Source organism: Gymnogyps californianus, chromosome 5 (assembly GCF_018139145.2).
Source record: "Gymnogyps californianus isolate 813 chromosome 5, ASM1813914v2, whole genome shotgun sequence".
NCBI lineage: Eukaryota > Metazoa > Chordata > Aves > Accipitriformes > Cathartidae > Gymnogyps > Gymnogyps californianus.
Window position 1 is genome coordinate 4,616,379 of NC_059475.1, and position 16,993 is coordinate 4,633,371.

General features: G+C 40.3%; 1 protein-coding gene across 3 annotated transcripts in view; it reads left to right on the forward strand.

Moving 5' to 3' along the window:
* NAV2 (neuron navigator 2) overlaps positions 1-16,993 on the forward strand; it is a 234,526-nt gene that overhangs the window by 175,091 nt on the left and 42,442 nt on the right. For all 3 annotated transcript variants that reach the window (XM_050897832.1, XM_050897833.1, XM_050897831.1), the window contains 3 exons: positions 6,507-6,645; positions 11,900-12,191; positions 13,109-13,811. In XM_050897832.1, the coding sequence (XP_050753789.1) occupies positions 6,507-6,645; positions 11,900-12,191; positions 13,109-13,811 (1,134 nt within the window). The remainder of the gene's footprint in view (positions 1-6,506; positions 6,646-11,899; positions 12,192-13,108; positions 13,812-16,993) is intronic.

Below are 16,993 nucleotides of genomic sequence, written 5' to 3' on the forward strand. Positions count from 1 at the left end.
AGCATATTTTTTACGTAATAACACCTAAGATTTACCGCTGACCTTGTGATATGTAGACACTGATTTTCTTTCCAGCTCTCTCTGGTGCAAATCAGTTGGAGTCAATGGACTCATGCAGAAACGATCAGGGATGAGTATCAATCATCCTTCAAAGCAGGGAGGTGAGGGTGCCACTAGCGGCAGGGGTGCTCTGTGCACCCAGTGTAGGGCTGGCCTATAAACTGCATGATAAACACAGTAAGTCTTCAGACAGAACAGTAAATGGGCAACGCTGAAAATATGGTTTATAGGTTGTGAGTCCAGGAGAAGGGGGTTGGTAGCTGGTTGGAGCATTTTACGCTAAATTTTTCAAACCTAGCTGGGAGTTTGTGTTCCTCCAGCACTTGGGTCAAAGGCAGTGCCTTGCTCTGGTTTCTCACCTTCCCCCGAGGCTGTGCAATGCCAGAGGAACCCTTGTTGTGAACAATGGCCAAAAAACCAAGTTCCACCAGTCAAGCATTTTGCAACTGAATACAGTTGTGCTGGCTGCTGAATTTAGTGACTCTAGACAGTGAAGGACTGAAGGGTCTCTGAGCAAGTGAAGTGTGCAGGTGAAGAAGGTGCCATTGGAATTTCTGCTTCAGAGCAGGAGATGATGATGAGTTTCGGTAGAAAGTCAGATTGCTTTCATGAAGCTTTAGAGTGTTTCAAATGGTAAACTCCCTGAGATTAGCTGGGTTTAGCAGCTCCTATGTGTGTATGCTCAGCTGTGTTCACTTCAAGTTTGACAATGGCTTGGTCAAATTCCTGGTCAGATTTTAAGAGACAAAATAAAATCCAGTGTTATATTTATAAGGTTATATATTGTTACATAAAAAGATTAAATGAAAAGAGCATGTGCAGTTTTCTAGCTTCTACAAATCTTTTCTTACCCAACCTTTTTTCGACACTAATTGATACTTTTCTTCTGTGAGTTATTCTCTTTTACAAATAGGTATTTTAAATGTAAATCCTGAAACCTTAGCTTGGATGAATTCTAAACAGAGTTTGACAGAGAGCTGCATTTCAGCTTGTTGGAGGTAAACCGAATAGTCACTAAACATGAAAACGGCCTGGATAGCTCACAGCACACTTACAGCAGTTTAACTCTGCACCAGAAAATGTCATTAAAAGGATTAGATTCTGCTCCAGAAAGAACAGCTGGAAATGGTCTATATTCATTTTGCCTGGTTTACTTTTCACTTTTCATGATCTGGCTTTACAAAGTGTTTCAAGGTAAGTCCTGTCTCTGGGCTCCACCTTTGCTTAGAAACGGAGTGATTTATTTTAGAATACCTATAACGAGATGTAATAAGAAGAGAGTAACTGAAGACATGGAGAAGGTGGGTGATTAATAACATGTAAAATACATTAATTAAATTCAATTCTCTTGAAGTAGATTTCCATCCATTCTTTTGCAAACGGTTATTTGTCACCTTACGTAACAATCTGAAAGGAAAACCATGCAAGGGTCTCTATATGGGTTTTGGATTTCTGACACAGTGATGTCAGTATTGTAGGAAATCCCAGAAGAAAACAGTGGAAATTGCAGTATTTCGTATCTCGCTTTATAGCACATTTACATTTTTCTGGCTTTTTTATTTTTCGCTTTAATTCTTTGAAGATGCTGTGAAGTTTCAATCATTTTACACCTTGACCTTTTTTTGTTGGGGTTTTTTTTCGTTCTCCTATCAACTCATAAATAGTTAAATGTTTAGGTAGAGGAGGATAATTACCATGTTTCCACTTGAATTATTGTAGAGCCCCAAGGTCCTTTCTTGGACAAATGTATTTTTCAGCAGCTCATTGTAATTTTGGTTTTGACTGGAGATCCAGCAAAGTTAAAATCCACACCCATCCGTGGAGAAGGGTGCATTTTCAGCCTTTAACAATAGCTTTATTTAGTGGTGGTTTGATGACTCCTTTGCTTTGGACTTGCAAAGGGGGAAGATTTCTGCAGTGAGGGGGGCTGTCCTGAGGATCACAGGATGGTTTGCCGTCCAAGTTGACAAAGAAGAGCCAATTCCATGGATGATGATTATGCAAGATGGAAAAGTGCTGATAGACTGTGGAAAAATGCACGTCTGAGCCTAACCGCTTTGCAAACCTGTTTCAAAAAGCGGCTTTGAGTAGTTGACGTGGTACTGTATTTGGGTGATCTATAGTAGCAATGTTGTTAGTCGCATTAGGGCGAGCAGGCTGAGATGGGGAGGGAGAGGAGGGTGCTTCGGGTGCTTGGTTGCATAGAGAGCAGGAGGCAGCTTTGTGGGAGTTTTTAAGTGATGGTGGTGATGGTTTTTAAGTGGGTGGTTGTATAATTGTCATATATGATACACTTTTAACATTTTTTTTGTAATTTTCAGTAATCAAAGTAAAGTTTCAGGTGATTGATCAAATAGAGAAAGGAAAGCCCAAACATTTCAGCTTCAGGTTATGGTTGAGTAGACTTTTGCTGACATCAGAAATTATTAATTGCACCAGCTAAATTACAAAGATGTTATCTTGGCTCTGGGAGCCAAGAACACTGTAATTAGGGCTGTTAGATTCCCCATTCTGCTTCCTTGCTTTTGACTTTAACCATCAAGGCACTGGATCAAGGTAAAAGTGAACTAATTTATGTGGAGGGCTTGGGGTTGTTTCAGGAACAATGTGAAATAGAGATACCTCAGTTTGTTAACAGATGCTGTCCTCTCGAAGCTGCAGTCTTCACCCGCGTGCAGATACAGACATGGAGCAGCGTGTCCTATACTGTTGTATATTACACCAAATACAGTGTGATGGGCTTCTTGGGGGGAAGAGCTTTTAGTGTCGTGGATCATTGACAGCAGGTTAAACAGTATATGTGCTTTAATTGCATTACTTTGTAGCAGTATATGTTGTATGCTCATAAAGTTGCTTGCATTGGCATCTAATTTAGAGAGTTCCGTGAATTCTACACACATCTCGCTTGCATTAAAACTGTCTCTAGTGTTTCTCCAAAGGACAGCATCAATAATTGTTTATGTAGGTTTTCAAAATTATTTTACATTTCTTAAGATGATGTGTTTTCTTGTTCTCTTACATCCTATTGCTCTTCTAGCTAGAGACTGACCCCTCCCACCCCCCTCCTGAAGTGATTTTTTAAAAATAAAGCTAAACCTGAGGTGTCTGGTTTTAGCTGACACAGCATCTTACCTTGTCAGAACAGCCGTGTGCATCTAGTATCATCGCTTGGTGTCATCAGCATGCCTACAAGAGCTGTGTTGCTTTGCTTCTGGCAGCCAAAATGCTAGACATCTATCTTTGGACCTCAGAATAGCTAATCTGTTTTAGTTTAGTAACAGATTAGTAAACTTGAAAATACAGAGTTTGAGTTGTTCATAGTTTCCATCAGAACATAAAAGACTTAAAGCCCAGGATATACTTCAGGGGAAGCCACAACCATCAATGTATTCAGGTGCATGTTTCTACCTCTGTCCCCAGGCACGTGTCCCAGTTCACAAGGGCACTCAAATATTTCCATAATGCCTTAGATTGCCCAACTGAAGTCAACAGGGCTGGCTGATGCCAGTAAAACTACTTATGATTAACATTAGATGCATTCTTTAGATGCTGATGAACTGGGGCCTGTGATAGTTTAAGAATGGCGAATGGTTGGAAAGGTAATCCTTCTGTACATTTAAGACGGAACTATGAGTCACGCAGAGAACATTATTGTATTGGGGGGTGGGCATTGCCATAGCTCCATAAGAAGGAAATTAAACTGTTAAACATGGAAAACATTGGCATTGCTGATATTATTATTATTATTATTATTAGGATTTTATTATAGGTTCAGAAATAGAAAAGATGTTAGTTGCTACACAAAACTTTGGAAAATGAGAAGCATATTCTTTTATGCAGTTATTTTAATAACTGTTTTGTAACCTTATTTATAGACGTATAAAATTTAGGAATTGTAATTGCTTTATGTTATAAGTTTTGAAATAGAAGTAAGTATCAGTAGTAAGGCCTGTTTTTAAAAACTGAAATTTAGAAGTAATATAACTTTCAATATTTTGCATTATAATATTTAATTGCCTACTCTAAAAAAAAAGGTGCTTCAGAAAAGTCTTTCAGTTGTCTTCCAAGTTTTCAATTTTTCCATACTAGGCACTGGGGGGGGAAATATGATGGTTTCCCCCCCCCTTTACATTCCATGGATTTCTTTGTATGGTCAGCACATCTTTCATTCGGTTATGCTGAGGAATATTTTGGAAAATAGCAAATAAAACTGTTGTGTCAAATCTGGCTGGCTGGCTGTCTCAGACTCAACGGATCTCACATTGCGTATGGAGTTTTATTTTAACATGTACTTCTATTTTGTATTACAGTGGATTCCTCTTTAAAAATATCCAGTTGAAGGCAAATCTAGGGGAAAAAAAAAAGATATCTTTCCTTTAAATTGTAGCATCACCAACACTGTAGACTACAGCATTTCTTTCCGATGTGGAGAGCTGGAGTGTCGGTGGATTTATCAAATAGCGTTTGGAAAATCTTTTTGCAAAGCCAGGGCCTTGCCTGTAGTTGGGACGCTCCTGGAAGTCCATCAGAACTGGCAGGAGGGTGTTTTTGTAAGTTGGAGGACACCAGATGAAGGGCCACCTCAGGGCTCCATGAAACGGAGCCCGCAGCAGGGCTCAGCGAGTGGTCCCGGTGTCTGTCCCTGTCCCTCCCCATCCCTGTCCTCTGCCCGCACAGCAGCGTGGCTGAGCACTCCCAAATTTCCTGAAGGCAAAATCAATCCAGCTTGCTGAAACTGTTGATCTGAGCTTCCCAGCTGGCCTTGTCTGCAGTGATACGGTGAGAACTGGCACAAATGACTGTGCTGGTGGATTGATGAGGACCGTAACTGGGAACAAAGCAGTAGCAAAGAGCAGCTGCGAGCAATAACCCTTGCTGCAGGCACGCAGGGGAGCGCGTCCCCATGGCCACTGCCGTTCAAGTGGTTCAGCAAATTGCGCTGCTGGTTAAGCTGTGCTCAGTTCCCTGAAAGGCCTTATGTAGATGTGGGTGAACAAAATACTCCCAAGTAAGCAAAAAGCAATTAAAAATTATTAAAGCATCATTAAAACCCATACGGGTAGCTGTTTTGTAGCGCTAAGTGAGAAAAATGAAATGCTTTTCATTTCAAAGTTGCCAAAGATTATATAGCAAGGCTATATAGTAAATCAGCGGTGAAGCTATGAATAAAATTCAAGAAACGAGACATAGATTGCCTTTCTTTACACAGCTCAATTACACAACACGCAATTCAATTTTAAATGCATATGTTAAAAGTCCAGTGTATCAATTTGTGAATGGCTTTCACTCTATGGTCAAAAAACTCACTGCAGTCTCTTTGTTACAAGTTTGTAAAGCAAACAGAAATGCAATAGGGAAGAGAGTCTGGAGCTCCCAAAGTCTGAGGCTGTGGTGATAAATAGCTAGAGAACTGCCAGGAGATGAGCTCTTACCGCTGGCTTTTGCAAATGATCTATGAAATATGTATTTATGCATTTCCAGCAGTGGTTATCCATCAGTGGACTGAAATGTCTTCACAGAGCTACTTACAGGACAGTGTTCCAATCCCAGCTTTATTGTTCTTGGAGATGGAGCACTTGTAAGCCAGTTTATAAATCTCTTTCTTAAGCAGCGTATTTTTTACGGGCATTTTAGGAGTGGAGCATCTGGCTTGACTTTTAGATCATTTTGATTCTGTCTGTTGTAACACTCAAATTGCTTCAGGTATGGACACTTTTTCTTGGTCCTTTCTGTGTCCTAAACTTCCAGTTACGCGTTTCTCATTTACTAGAAAATGTTGAAGCTATCACAGGCTGGAAGAAGGTATTCAGGTCCTGAATAGTAAGCTGTTAGTAGATCTTCTTGAAAAGGATGTGTGGTACAGCTCGGGAGGGTTATGTACCATCTGAGCAACTAAACTTTCAATTTCTAAAAATTTCTGAGACCAGTGATGCTGTCGATGGTTGATCCAGGTTGTCGCCCAGGTCTGTGTAACGACCAGGTACAAAAGATTGCTTCAGGATGAATTTTGTCCTTGAATTTAAGTTCCACCTCTGCGTTACGGCTTAGCAAGTCAGTGCTATGCCTGCCTGGAGATGCCTTCTTACCACCACCTTCCCCTGCTCTGGGACTGCAGGCATAAATTTTGAGGGTCACTTGAAAGTTTGTTTACTCATACAAACTTTCAGTTGAGTCAGGAAGAGTTGCATCATTGGTGCAGTTGGCTTAATGATGCTTTCGCTATGTGTGCCGCGAGGCCACACATTGGGCTTTGTGGCAACCATATAGTTAATGAGCTGGATGAATGTAGACTTGAAGTGCAAAGAAGGTAAGTTAGGAGAATGAGCAGACCGTTTTCATTTGGCAACCGCACATAGGCTAAGGCTTGCAGAAATAATACTTTTCCTTTTGAACGATGTTTTGTCCTTTGACCCTTGTTTTCTACCTTTGTTGTGCTTTTTCTCCAGCTGGGATGACAGCAGCTCCGTCAGCAGCGGGATCAGTGACACCATAGATAACCTCAGTACTGATGACATTAACACTAGCTCCTCTATCAGCTCCTATGCCAACACACCTGCCTCCTCCCGCAAAAACTTAGATGCACAGGTAAGATTTCTGGTTTAGACAAGTAACATTGATATTTATTATTTTCTCTGTGCAATAGGTATGATTGTTTTAAGTTGGATGGACTTGAACACACAGACAGCCTTCAGTACAGACGGTATCACTGAAAAGGCAATGTCAAGCAATAGTAACCGCCTTATCATATGTGGCATTCACGAATATTTCCTCTATGCGTGGAATACGTGGCCTCTCTGCTGTGGTGGTGTGGCAACAAATGGCTTCTGCCTTCCTAGCGGCACCGCTGTACAGAAAACATGCATCAGTAGATGGGATTTTTTTTTTTTTTTTTTTTAGCTCTAGAAAAGGTATTGTGTTTTTTCTTAAAGAATAGAATTTAATTAAGTCAACTTGAAAGTTTAAAGATTAGTTACACTTCCATCGGAAATGGAAGTGTGCTAGGCAAATGAAATAGATTATTTTAAACTTCCAGGGCTGCGTGTCACTGCAGGCTTTCTACTTTTGGCAGCAGTTCAGAGGAGGATAAATTTTACATCCATCGGCAGCATACATGTACATTCTGTGCTCAGACAGCACACATCCGAAGAGGGTAAAACAAGTGAAGGTATCCAACAGTTTTTCATTCATCAGTTAGACTGCATAATACAGAGATCTGCAGTAATATAAACTGCTTTCTTCCCCAATTGCGTAGAGTTTTGTTTGGAAAAGTGCAGGACTAAGAAGTCCAGCTTTGTTCTTTGTGCACCCACCTGCTCGAGGGACTCAGGTGTTGTGTGTCAAAGCAACCGGGACGCAGTGACTTGACATTGCAGCAGGTAGAGGAGAGGGATGTAGGTATGACCTTCTCCTCTGTTTCTTTCCTCTTTTATTCTTCTCCAGTCCTTTTCATGACTGGACCCTAAATCTGTTTTTAATATCAGTTTTAATGTAGACATGTGGTTGCTGTGAAGTGTTACTCTGCCTACAGGACTGTGGTGCAAGCATATATTAGCCTTTGTTCCCTTGCCACGAAGTGCATATTTGAGCCTACATTAAAGATTTCCAGTTAGCCTCTGGTTGTGTATCAGCGAGTGTATGTGTGCTCAAAACTGCTAATACAAGTCCCATACAAGTTGCGAGGAGTTAAGATCTATCAAGCGTGTTTTTCAGTACGTAACAGAGAGAGTAACATAGACAACTAGAAGTATTTTTTGACAATTGTTACTGTCTCAACCTTGTAATACTGTTGGGAAAAAAGGAAGAAAAAGGGAGACGTGACTAAACATTAACCTAAGGAAAAAAAATAGAAGCTTATTTGACTTCTATCTTCTGATGGATCAGATTCTTGGAAACACCTCTGAGAGATCGAAATCTGTGTTGACGAACTCCTCTTCTCCTCCACAACTATTACAGCATCCAAGAGAGCGCAGACATACACCAGAAGAAAAGCAGCTGAAGCTTGTACAGACAGTAGAGCGTAGTCATTAGAAGAGGAAGCTGGGAGCCAAGACATACAAGTTGTGTTTGCAGTTTTTTGATGTGTGTCTGTGACCTGCTTCTCTCCTCAGTTTTCATGGCTGACAATATTTATTCTAGGTATTAGTATTATCTGCAGATTATTGTCCATAAAATACTTCGTTTTCATTTGAACAGAATATCCTAATCTTGTCAACCAAGGGAATGAAAATAGCTTGGAGTGATGGAGCCATGCATAGCTTGCAGGGTTGATTTTTTGCTGCCCAAAGTAGTCCTCAAAGCTCATGCACAGTGAATGCTGCCTTTTCCGTCTTACCTGGAGTACTGTATGATGGCCTGTGCCCAGGTTTGCGTTCCCCTGGGTGGTGAGCCACAAAGGACTGGCAGACATCTGCAGAAGGATGTGGATTTTTCTTCTCAGGGTATCCACTGCTTTGGTTCTCCTAAATATAAGCACTTAACTTTTAAGCTGCTGTGATTCTGCCACATCTTTTTGAGATGGTACAGAAGCTGGATTTCAGATAATTAAAGAGGGAGCTTGAAGCTAATACATGTGCAACTGGGAGTCCAGACAAATAATACAGCAACATCAAAGGGAGAGAGCCCTAACATGTCAGTGTCTGCTGATAAAATCAGTAACTTATCCAGAATCATCTCTGCAAAGGAAGAAGGCATGGTTGCAGTAGGAAAAAAGTCTCTGCTAAGAAACTGATTTTCAGAGCTGCTGAGTTACCCCATAGTCCAGAAGCTGTAGTTTCTCCATCTTTGAGAAGCAGGACTTAAATATGATATTAACTCCGTCTTCACAGACATTCATAGTTGTAGCCCCTTTTTGTAACAAGGCTATGAAGATGTTTGCAAGTTGGTTCTGAACAAGCTAGTGATTGGATCCAGGATTTGCCTTGCCGTGTTCCCGTGTCTTGCTCTGATTATGCCAAGTACCAAACCACTTAATGTAGCTATCCGACTTTTGGGGCCCTAGTATTTTTCCCTTACATTGCGCAGACTTAGATAAGCTACCTTTTACACAGCACTGCTTATAGTATGCCTTTAAAGTCGTGCCATACATATATTTTAAGGAGAAATTAAGACCTGGTGGGCATTTGAAAATAACTTATGTAACTGAAATAAGATGGAAGAGAGGAAGAGATCAGGTAATATACTTGTTCATGTAATGCTAAAAAGATCAGAAGACGGAAAGGAAACAATTCCTTTAAATAGAAAACAGCAGCATCTTTAAGCTGTCGGATCAAGACAACTTCTCAGTTCCGTTGGAGCAAAGATAGGTTTGGTCTGTTCACAGCTTCATGAATAGATTTGCAAAACTGTGGGAATAAGTTGAGAAATCCTGGTGGTTACCGCTCCTCCCAGCTCAGTTGGATGGCAGGCTTTGCTCCCAGCTCATGCTTGCTGTGCCTTGCCGTGACCTCCAGCAAACAATATTTCCACTTTCACCCACTCCAGGCCTTTCAGGCGGGTGGAGTTTCAGCTGCAATCCCGAAGCCAGGTTTCACCATGTTTTGGTTTTGATTCCTTAGTCATGTTTCTGTGCTGTTCTCCGTGTTTACCGTTAAACAGAAACATCTCTGGCCAGAGGGCTTCAAGGGTGGATGTGCAGCATTTCAAAGGCTACAGAAAAACTTTGGCCGTGGGTGTAGTAGTGGAATGAAATGGAAAAGAGCCAAGTTAGAGGACTTCTGGTAATGCTGTTCTCTCTGTTGAGACTGTACTATTCTTACAGATGTAAAGGAGGGGAAATAGAAGGTACAGGAATGTTTCGTAGTCAACCAAAACTAGAATAAGCCCTTTACTAGCAAGTAGGTGTATTTCTTGCTCTTGAACACTAGCAGTGTAAATACGCACTTCCAGACAAGGTACTTGAAGCAAGATAGTAATGAGAGCACCTGAGGAATGATGTTGAGGTGGTTTTGTTGGTCGATTATTTGTTACTTCTTGCCTGTGCTCTCTGCCAGGGTCTGTAAACGTAGGAGATGTTTGCATGAAATGATGATTTTTAGAGAAACACAGGCTATAGAAACAATCACACTGTGAATTTATTGCACACCTACCAATGGTCATAAATAGAAAGGTAACCATCCCCAAACCTTGCAGCCATACGAAAAGAACGAAGTTAGAAAGCAGTGTTTCGCTCAGGCCTATGCTGAGTTGCTCTCTTTGAACGGAGAGGCAGGGAAACAACATTTGCATAGCACAAGGAAAGTACAAGAAGATAATATCTAAATCCATAATTCAGCGAATGCTTGTTAGTCTAATGACTCAATATGCAGACAAATAACCCAGGCCCTAACTGTTTCACGTGACTGAAGGAAGTCCATTGTGATGTGTGGTGTCAGCTTTCACATACTGATCGCTTAGACTAGTTTTTCAGGCTTTTAAAAAGAAAAAAGTAATTACAGTAAAAAGCAGAAGAAATTAAACACAGCACCCCTAGTTTCTTTAATATTAATGGTATGATCTGGTAGGAGAAGAAAAGTCATAAACTTGAAACATACTTTAGGAACTTAAAAATAAAATATAGCATTTTGCTAAAAGCATGGTAAATGGTCGTGCGTCCTTTCCTGTACTGTGCTTTTCTGATTATCCAAAGGGAGTAAAAGGTTGTGAGCTTTATAATGCTCTGGGGTATTTAAAATAATTTCCTTGTAAGTGATATTACCATTCGACTACTGCACGGTGCTGAGCACATTCATTTTCTGCTGAGGCTGCAGGGAAGAGATGGCACTCAACATCTTACCAAAATTCACCATCTCTTACTTGGGAGCTTCACGATCAAGTGTTGAATTGTCAGTCTCTTTCATGGTGCTGTGATGGTTGGAGACCACTTCAACTATTAATTTTTTATCCGCATCAGGGTCAAATGTGTGGATATTTGTCATTTGTGCCTGATCACAAAATAGTTGGTTGTGGTGTTACAAAATTTGCCCAAATTAATCAACAGCATTTGACAGGAGAAGTAGAATTCTGCAGGAGTAATCATTAGCAATAGAAAATGCTAATGTATGGGGATTATATTTTATATATATATATAGGGTAATAGATGTAATTTAAGCGTTTCTGAAAATTTGGCAAAGGCTTGCTAATGAGAAAATTCTATATTTGATGTTGACCTTTGCAAAATTCTCTGTAAAAGACTGGTGGCACAGTCAGTCTGTCGAAGAATAGGGAAAAAAACAGTTTGTAAGAGTTGAATATAAATTAAAAACTAAGGTAATTTATGTATTTAAGTCAGTCTCGACTATAGTTAGAAAGTTGTTGGGGATTCATTTTTCTTCAGTTCTTGGGTGTCCTTCTACTGTGTTAGATTAGAATGAACAGCATTCCACATCTTCAGATCTGTTCAAAAAGCTGCCTCCTCATGCTCTGGAGATCAGATTGCCAGACAAGAGATAGGAAAGCAGCAAGAACAAAGGAAAGCTGGCTGCACAGGTTTGAAAGGTTTTTTTGGCATTGCAGTAAAAGGGTTCGTCAGAAATTCGAGATGGAGGATTATAAATGTCATGGAGCTGAATATGTCCTTTATAAATCAAGTGGGGTTTTTTCTTTCTTTTTTTTTTTTTCTTTATTCTAAGGGGCATGGCTGTTATGTTTTTTGTATTTTTTCCCCTGGCATATTTTAAAAAAATATGTCATTGCTGGGCTTTATTTCTTGCTGTGACATTTCTTTATCAAAGGCATGTTATGTTTGTTGGTACTTAGAGATGACTGCTGAGTTGATTAATCAGTTTGATGGTTCTCATTTATGAAGCTTCTTAAAAGAAAGGCTTGCTCTGAAGGTTGTATTGCAATTCCTTATCTGTCCTAGACTGATGCAGAAAAGCATTCCCAGGTTGAGCGGAATTCCTTATGGTCCGGTGATGAAGTCAAGAAATCAGACGGAGGCTCTGATAGCGGCATAAAAATGGAGCCAGGATCTAAATGGAGGCGGAATCCCTCTGATGTGTCAGATGAATCTGATAAAAGCACTTCTGGTAGGAAGAACACTGTTATTTCACAGACGGGCTCCTGGCGACGGGGCATGTCAGCTCAGGTTGGCATTACCACACCAAGGACTAAACCTTCAACCACCTCAGGCACATTAAAGACACCTGGAACAGGTGAGAAAAGGTGTAAGATATAAACAAGCCAAAAAGTGTGTTCGGTATGAAAACAGTTTAAATACTTTCCAGAGGCAGAACCTGAACTTCAGGTAATCCTGTCTTTATTTTTAGGTATTGTTTTAACCTATGCAGTATCTCGTATGTCCACATTTCTATTTCTGTTCATTTGAAAATGCATATTTTGTTTAGTACACTGTGAAAGTTGTTTTCATGACAACTCTAGTCTTAAGCCAAGCTATTTATTGGGCACAGTATTGCCATATGAAGAATAAATAATACAATTTCAGCTTTTGAAGTCACACTTAACTTTAAGAACATACAGTATGTGTGGTTGACGAGACTCCCCCCCCCCCATACTAAACCAGCATGTTAATTTATACTAAACACTATTTAGTTCTGGGTTTTCTTATAAATGTATTAGTGATTTTAGCACTTGCAGATGTGTGAATGAAAATTGATTGAATTTGCATAATCAAGTAATATAAGTTAATACCTCTCCTCTTATTTGGTCATGCATACAATTGTACATGGAAAAAGTTGAAGTCAGATACTTTCTTGAACAATGCCTTTCAGGAAAATTATACTAATGGCCTAACACTACTTCTGTCTAATGATAAAAAAGGATCAATCTGTGGTAGCTACAGAGGGAAACATTTTTTCTCTTATCTGTCACTATTGCATAAGACTGTTCTGCTTTTCATATTCTCAAGGGCAAACACACCACATACTTTCTCTGGCAAGTCTGCATGTATAACTCACTAGAGTGGCATGTAAGTTCAGTGCAGACTAGATCATAACTTTTAACCACACTCTGGTGGCTAACACGCTTTTGCTTTTCATGCTGCTTTGAGTTTCATCATTTGCTTGATGTTTTCAAGTCATTAAATATTAGAATTCTTTTTCTATTTTTGTAGGGAAAACTGATGACGCCAAGGTATCAGAAAAGGGTAGACTATCTCCTAAAGCTGGACATGTTAAACGTTCCCCATCAGATGCAGGACGCAGCAGTGGTGATGAATCCAAAAAGCTTCCCACAAGTAACTCTAGAACAACTGCTGCTAATGCTAATACATTTGGATTTAAGAAACAGAGCGGGTCAGCCATAGGCATGACTATAATCACTGCCAGTGGGGCAACTATCACCAGTAGATCGGCTACCCTGGGAAAAATCCCAAAGTCATCTGGACTCATGGGTAGGACCACTGGTCGGAAGACTAGTGTTGATGGCTCACAGAACCAGGATGATGGCTACTTAGCACTTAGTGCCCGAACTAATCTTCAGTATCGTAGTTTACCCCGGCCCAGTAAATCCAGTAGCAGAAGTGGAGCTGGGAATAGATCTAGCACAAGTAGCATAGACTCCAACATAAGCAGCAAGTCAGCTGGGTTGCCTGTCCCTAAAATGAGAGAGCCTGCCAAGGTAATCCTTGGAAACTCTCTGCCAGGATTAGTCAATCAGACTGATAAAGAGAAAGGGATTTCGTCTGACAACGAAAGCGTGGCCTCATGTAATTCTGTTAAAGTGAACCCTGCATCACAGACTGCTTCTAGCGGAGCTCAAAGTACCCACCAGCAAGGAGCCAAGTATCCCGATGTGGCCTCTCCCACTTTGCGCAGGTAGGCAATAAATTCGTTGATTGTGCAATGATGTTAGTCGGAGCTGAATGATCAGGACTCTTCGAGCCAGGCCTGGCTGTGTTTTGTGGAGCACTTACTATTTAGTGTCCTACATCAAGGTCTTTGTATTTACGTTTAATTGCACATAAAGAGGTTGGCCAGTGTTGTAAATACTCAGTACATCACACGGCAGCAGCAAAAATTTAACATTTGGAAAAAAAAACTGTCTGGCAGAAAGTATGGCAATTGTGATACGAGTCTCTCTGTTACAAAAATCATACCTGAAGGCTTTATCCGTGCAGATATCGCAGGAGTAAGAGTTTTCTTACCTGAAAGTTACTGAAGAGTTCTTGCACCAATGTATACGTAACAAACCTGGAAATACTCCAGTGGTGGATCAAATTATAAATTGACAACAGGAGAGTTATTTCAGATTTTCAGGATGACAACGGCATAATTTGACCTGCCATACTTAGATTCGCATGCCTCACCCAAACCAATCTTTCATTTGTGTGGATTAGGCCAGTGTGTTGCGAGACTCAACATCAGGTTATTCGCCTATGTAGAAGAACCCTAAGTAAAGTTACTGTCTAAGCTGGGTTGAATTTTCTTGTTTTAATAATATTTTTTTAAACAAAAATCTTATCTGTCTTCTATTTCTCCACGACTACTCCACACATTATTTTAACATTAACATTGAGTTGGTCAGGAATTAATTTGTTGATGCAGTGTGCATCAAAGCCTTGATACTGGTGAAAGGTTCCGTTAATATTATTTTTCAATTTAATTTGACTTTGAGTAGCTTGTCTGTTTCAAGTTGCGGTGTTTTACATTTCATTTTGTCTTGATGCCCATAATACCCATACAATTATGCTACATCATCCTGCTTCCAGTGATGTGAGAAAGCCACATTCCATCTGAAGCACCAGTGCAAGCATAATGGCTGTGATGGCAGCTTAGGCTAATGCTGTAAAGAGTTGTAAACGGTTTCTTTTTAGATGGGTGGTTTTATTTGAAGAGCCTATGTGAGGATAATTCAAGATACTTCCATTATTTTATTCCTGGTTATCATTAGATAAGCCATGTCCTTTAGAACATTTAATTTTCATCAATGGCTACTTAAAAAGAAAAACTCCAGTAGACCTTTCATTTCTATAGTATACCCCATGAGAAATGCAGATTTTCAGTGTTGCAAGTCTCAGGCACATTAATCTTGAAATTTGATTGGAATTTCTTTTTGATTACTAGAAAGCTACATTGCTAGCTATGTAATTGAAATACTACATTAGAAATACATGAAACTTCAAAGAGAAGACACTGAGGCTCAATTTAAGTATTCCCTCCTTTGATTTACAATTTCACCCTTGAATTTTCACCAGACTGTCTAAATTGTCATGTATTGAAATGCATCAGAGTTGAATTGGGCCTCGTCTGCTTATTACTGATTTCTAGAATGACGATAAAGAAGATTTTGAGCTTAATTTGCATAGTCAGTTGAGATGAGTTGCACACGTCGTTTTTTGCATATTTCCTCTCGGCCCTGTAATTTTTTAATATTATACAATAAATTAGAATCCATGCCTTTGTAATGATGTAATTTACCTGTAAGTCTGCGAATATACGTAACTTCTATGCTGTCATAAACAGTGAAATTCTATAATTCTGCTATGACGGCCGTCCCTGTCTCCATTCTCTCAGTATTCCCTTTAGCCTCTGGTATTACGTATCTGGCATGTCCCTTGAGTGAAACCATCGTTTATCTTGATATATTTTATTACATTGGGCCTTCATGCTTTGCAGTATATAATACACTGCTTTTCTGTTGATGGGAGACATGCATGACCCAAGAGCCAGGTCAGATATGCCAATCTCTTGCCAATAATAGTAGATAGGAGCAAACAAATGTCCTTCCTTGAAGGGTATGTCCTTCCAGAGTTAATCTCTGTATTGATGTGACTGTCTTGCTGGGTTGGATTTTCTCTGGACTGAAAGGAATGCTCTCCAGACCGCATCCTCTTCTGAAGGTGTGCGTTACGAGGTTGTAGTTCAACGAGACACCGCCTTTAGCAGCAACATGTTTCTGTTTGTGCCACAGTGCAGCATCCTTTCAGTTGTATTAGAGGTGTTGTGAAACAGTTTGGGGAAGACTGCGTAGCTTAAAAACAGCTTGTAAAACTGTTGTGGGGGTGGTTGGGTTTTTTTTTTTAAGCTCTAGGATCCTATCTCTAAGAGTACAGTTCCCCCAGTACAACTGAAGAGGTGGTATGCAATGACATAGGAGCAGGAATACCATAAGATGGTACTGCTGCTGAAGGCCATGTATCATTGCAGTATGGTTTGACGTTTTTTTTCATACTCACTCTAATAACATTAACTGTAAATAAAACCTAGACTCTAAATGTCTCTAAATCCCTGTAGGAATGGGTTTTATCGTTCAGACTGACTTGTCTAAGTCAGTGTCTCCTAATCAGTGAGGTGTGGTGTGGTGTTCAGGTGAACCAAGTTTGCCAGATCTGTGCTGGTTTGTGAATGTCTGTCTACATCAGGTGCTGAGAGGATCATGGCACAGAGCAGTGCTGGATTATGAGATAGGTAGATGGGCATCGTAGCCTGATCCAGCAGTGTTGTCTAGGTGCTTTGTGGCAAGTCTGCAACAGCAGCCATCCAGCTGAGATGTGTTCCAGGCATCTTGCACAGGTACACTGGAGCTGCAGGTGGCACCCGTGCAGTAAGTACCGTGCTTCTGGGCATCACTGGGCTTACTGCACGTGTGCTGTAGGGTGCCCAGCTATGTTACACAGCCTGTGTTTCTGGGAAGTGTTGGACAAAATAACCTAGTGTGCATGTGTTGCAGACAACCTGGGCAGACTCAAAAGCGGAGAAAGTTCTGCTGGGTGCATACCCACCCGTAAGTCTTTAGGAGCTCTTGTATAGAAGTGCTGTAGTCCTCTATTCTGAGGACTATGGTCTGATAGATACGCAGTTTGAAAGATTTCATCCCCAATACTCCACACTGTTGATAAGAAAAAAGCAAATCCATAGAGGTATGTGTGAGGAGAACTAAGGTTCCAAAGGCTGTTAGAGGAGCTAAGAGTTGAAAGATACACTTCCTTCATAATTTTGAGCGTCAGGTTTAGAATGATTGATAATCTAGTCTTAAGCATGTTTACTTCTAAGACACT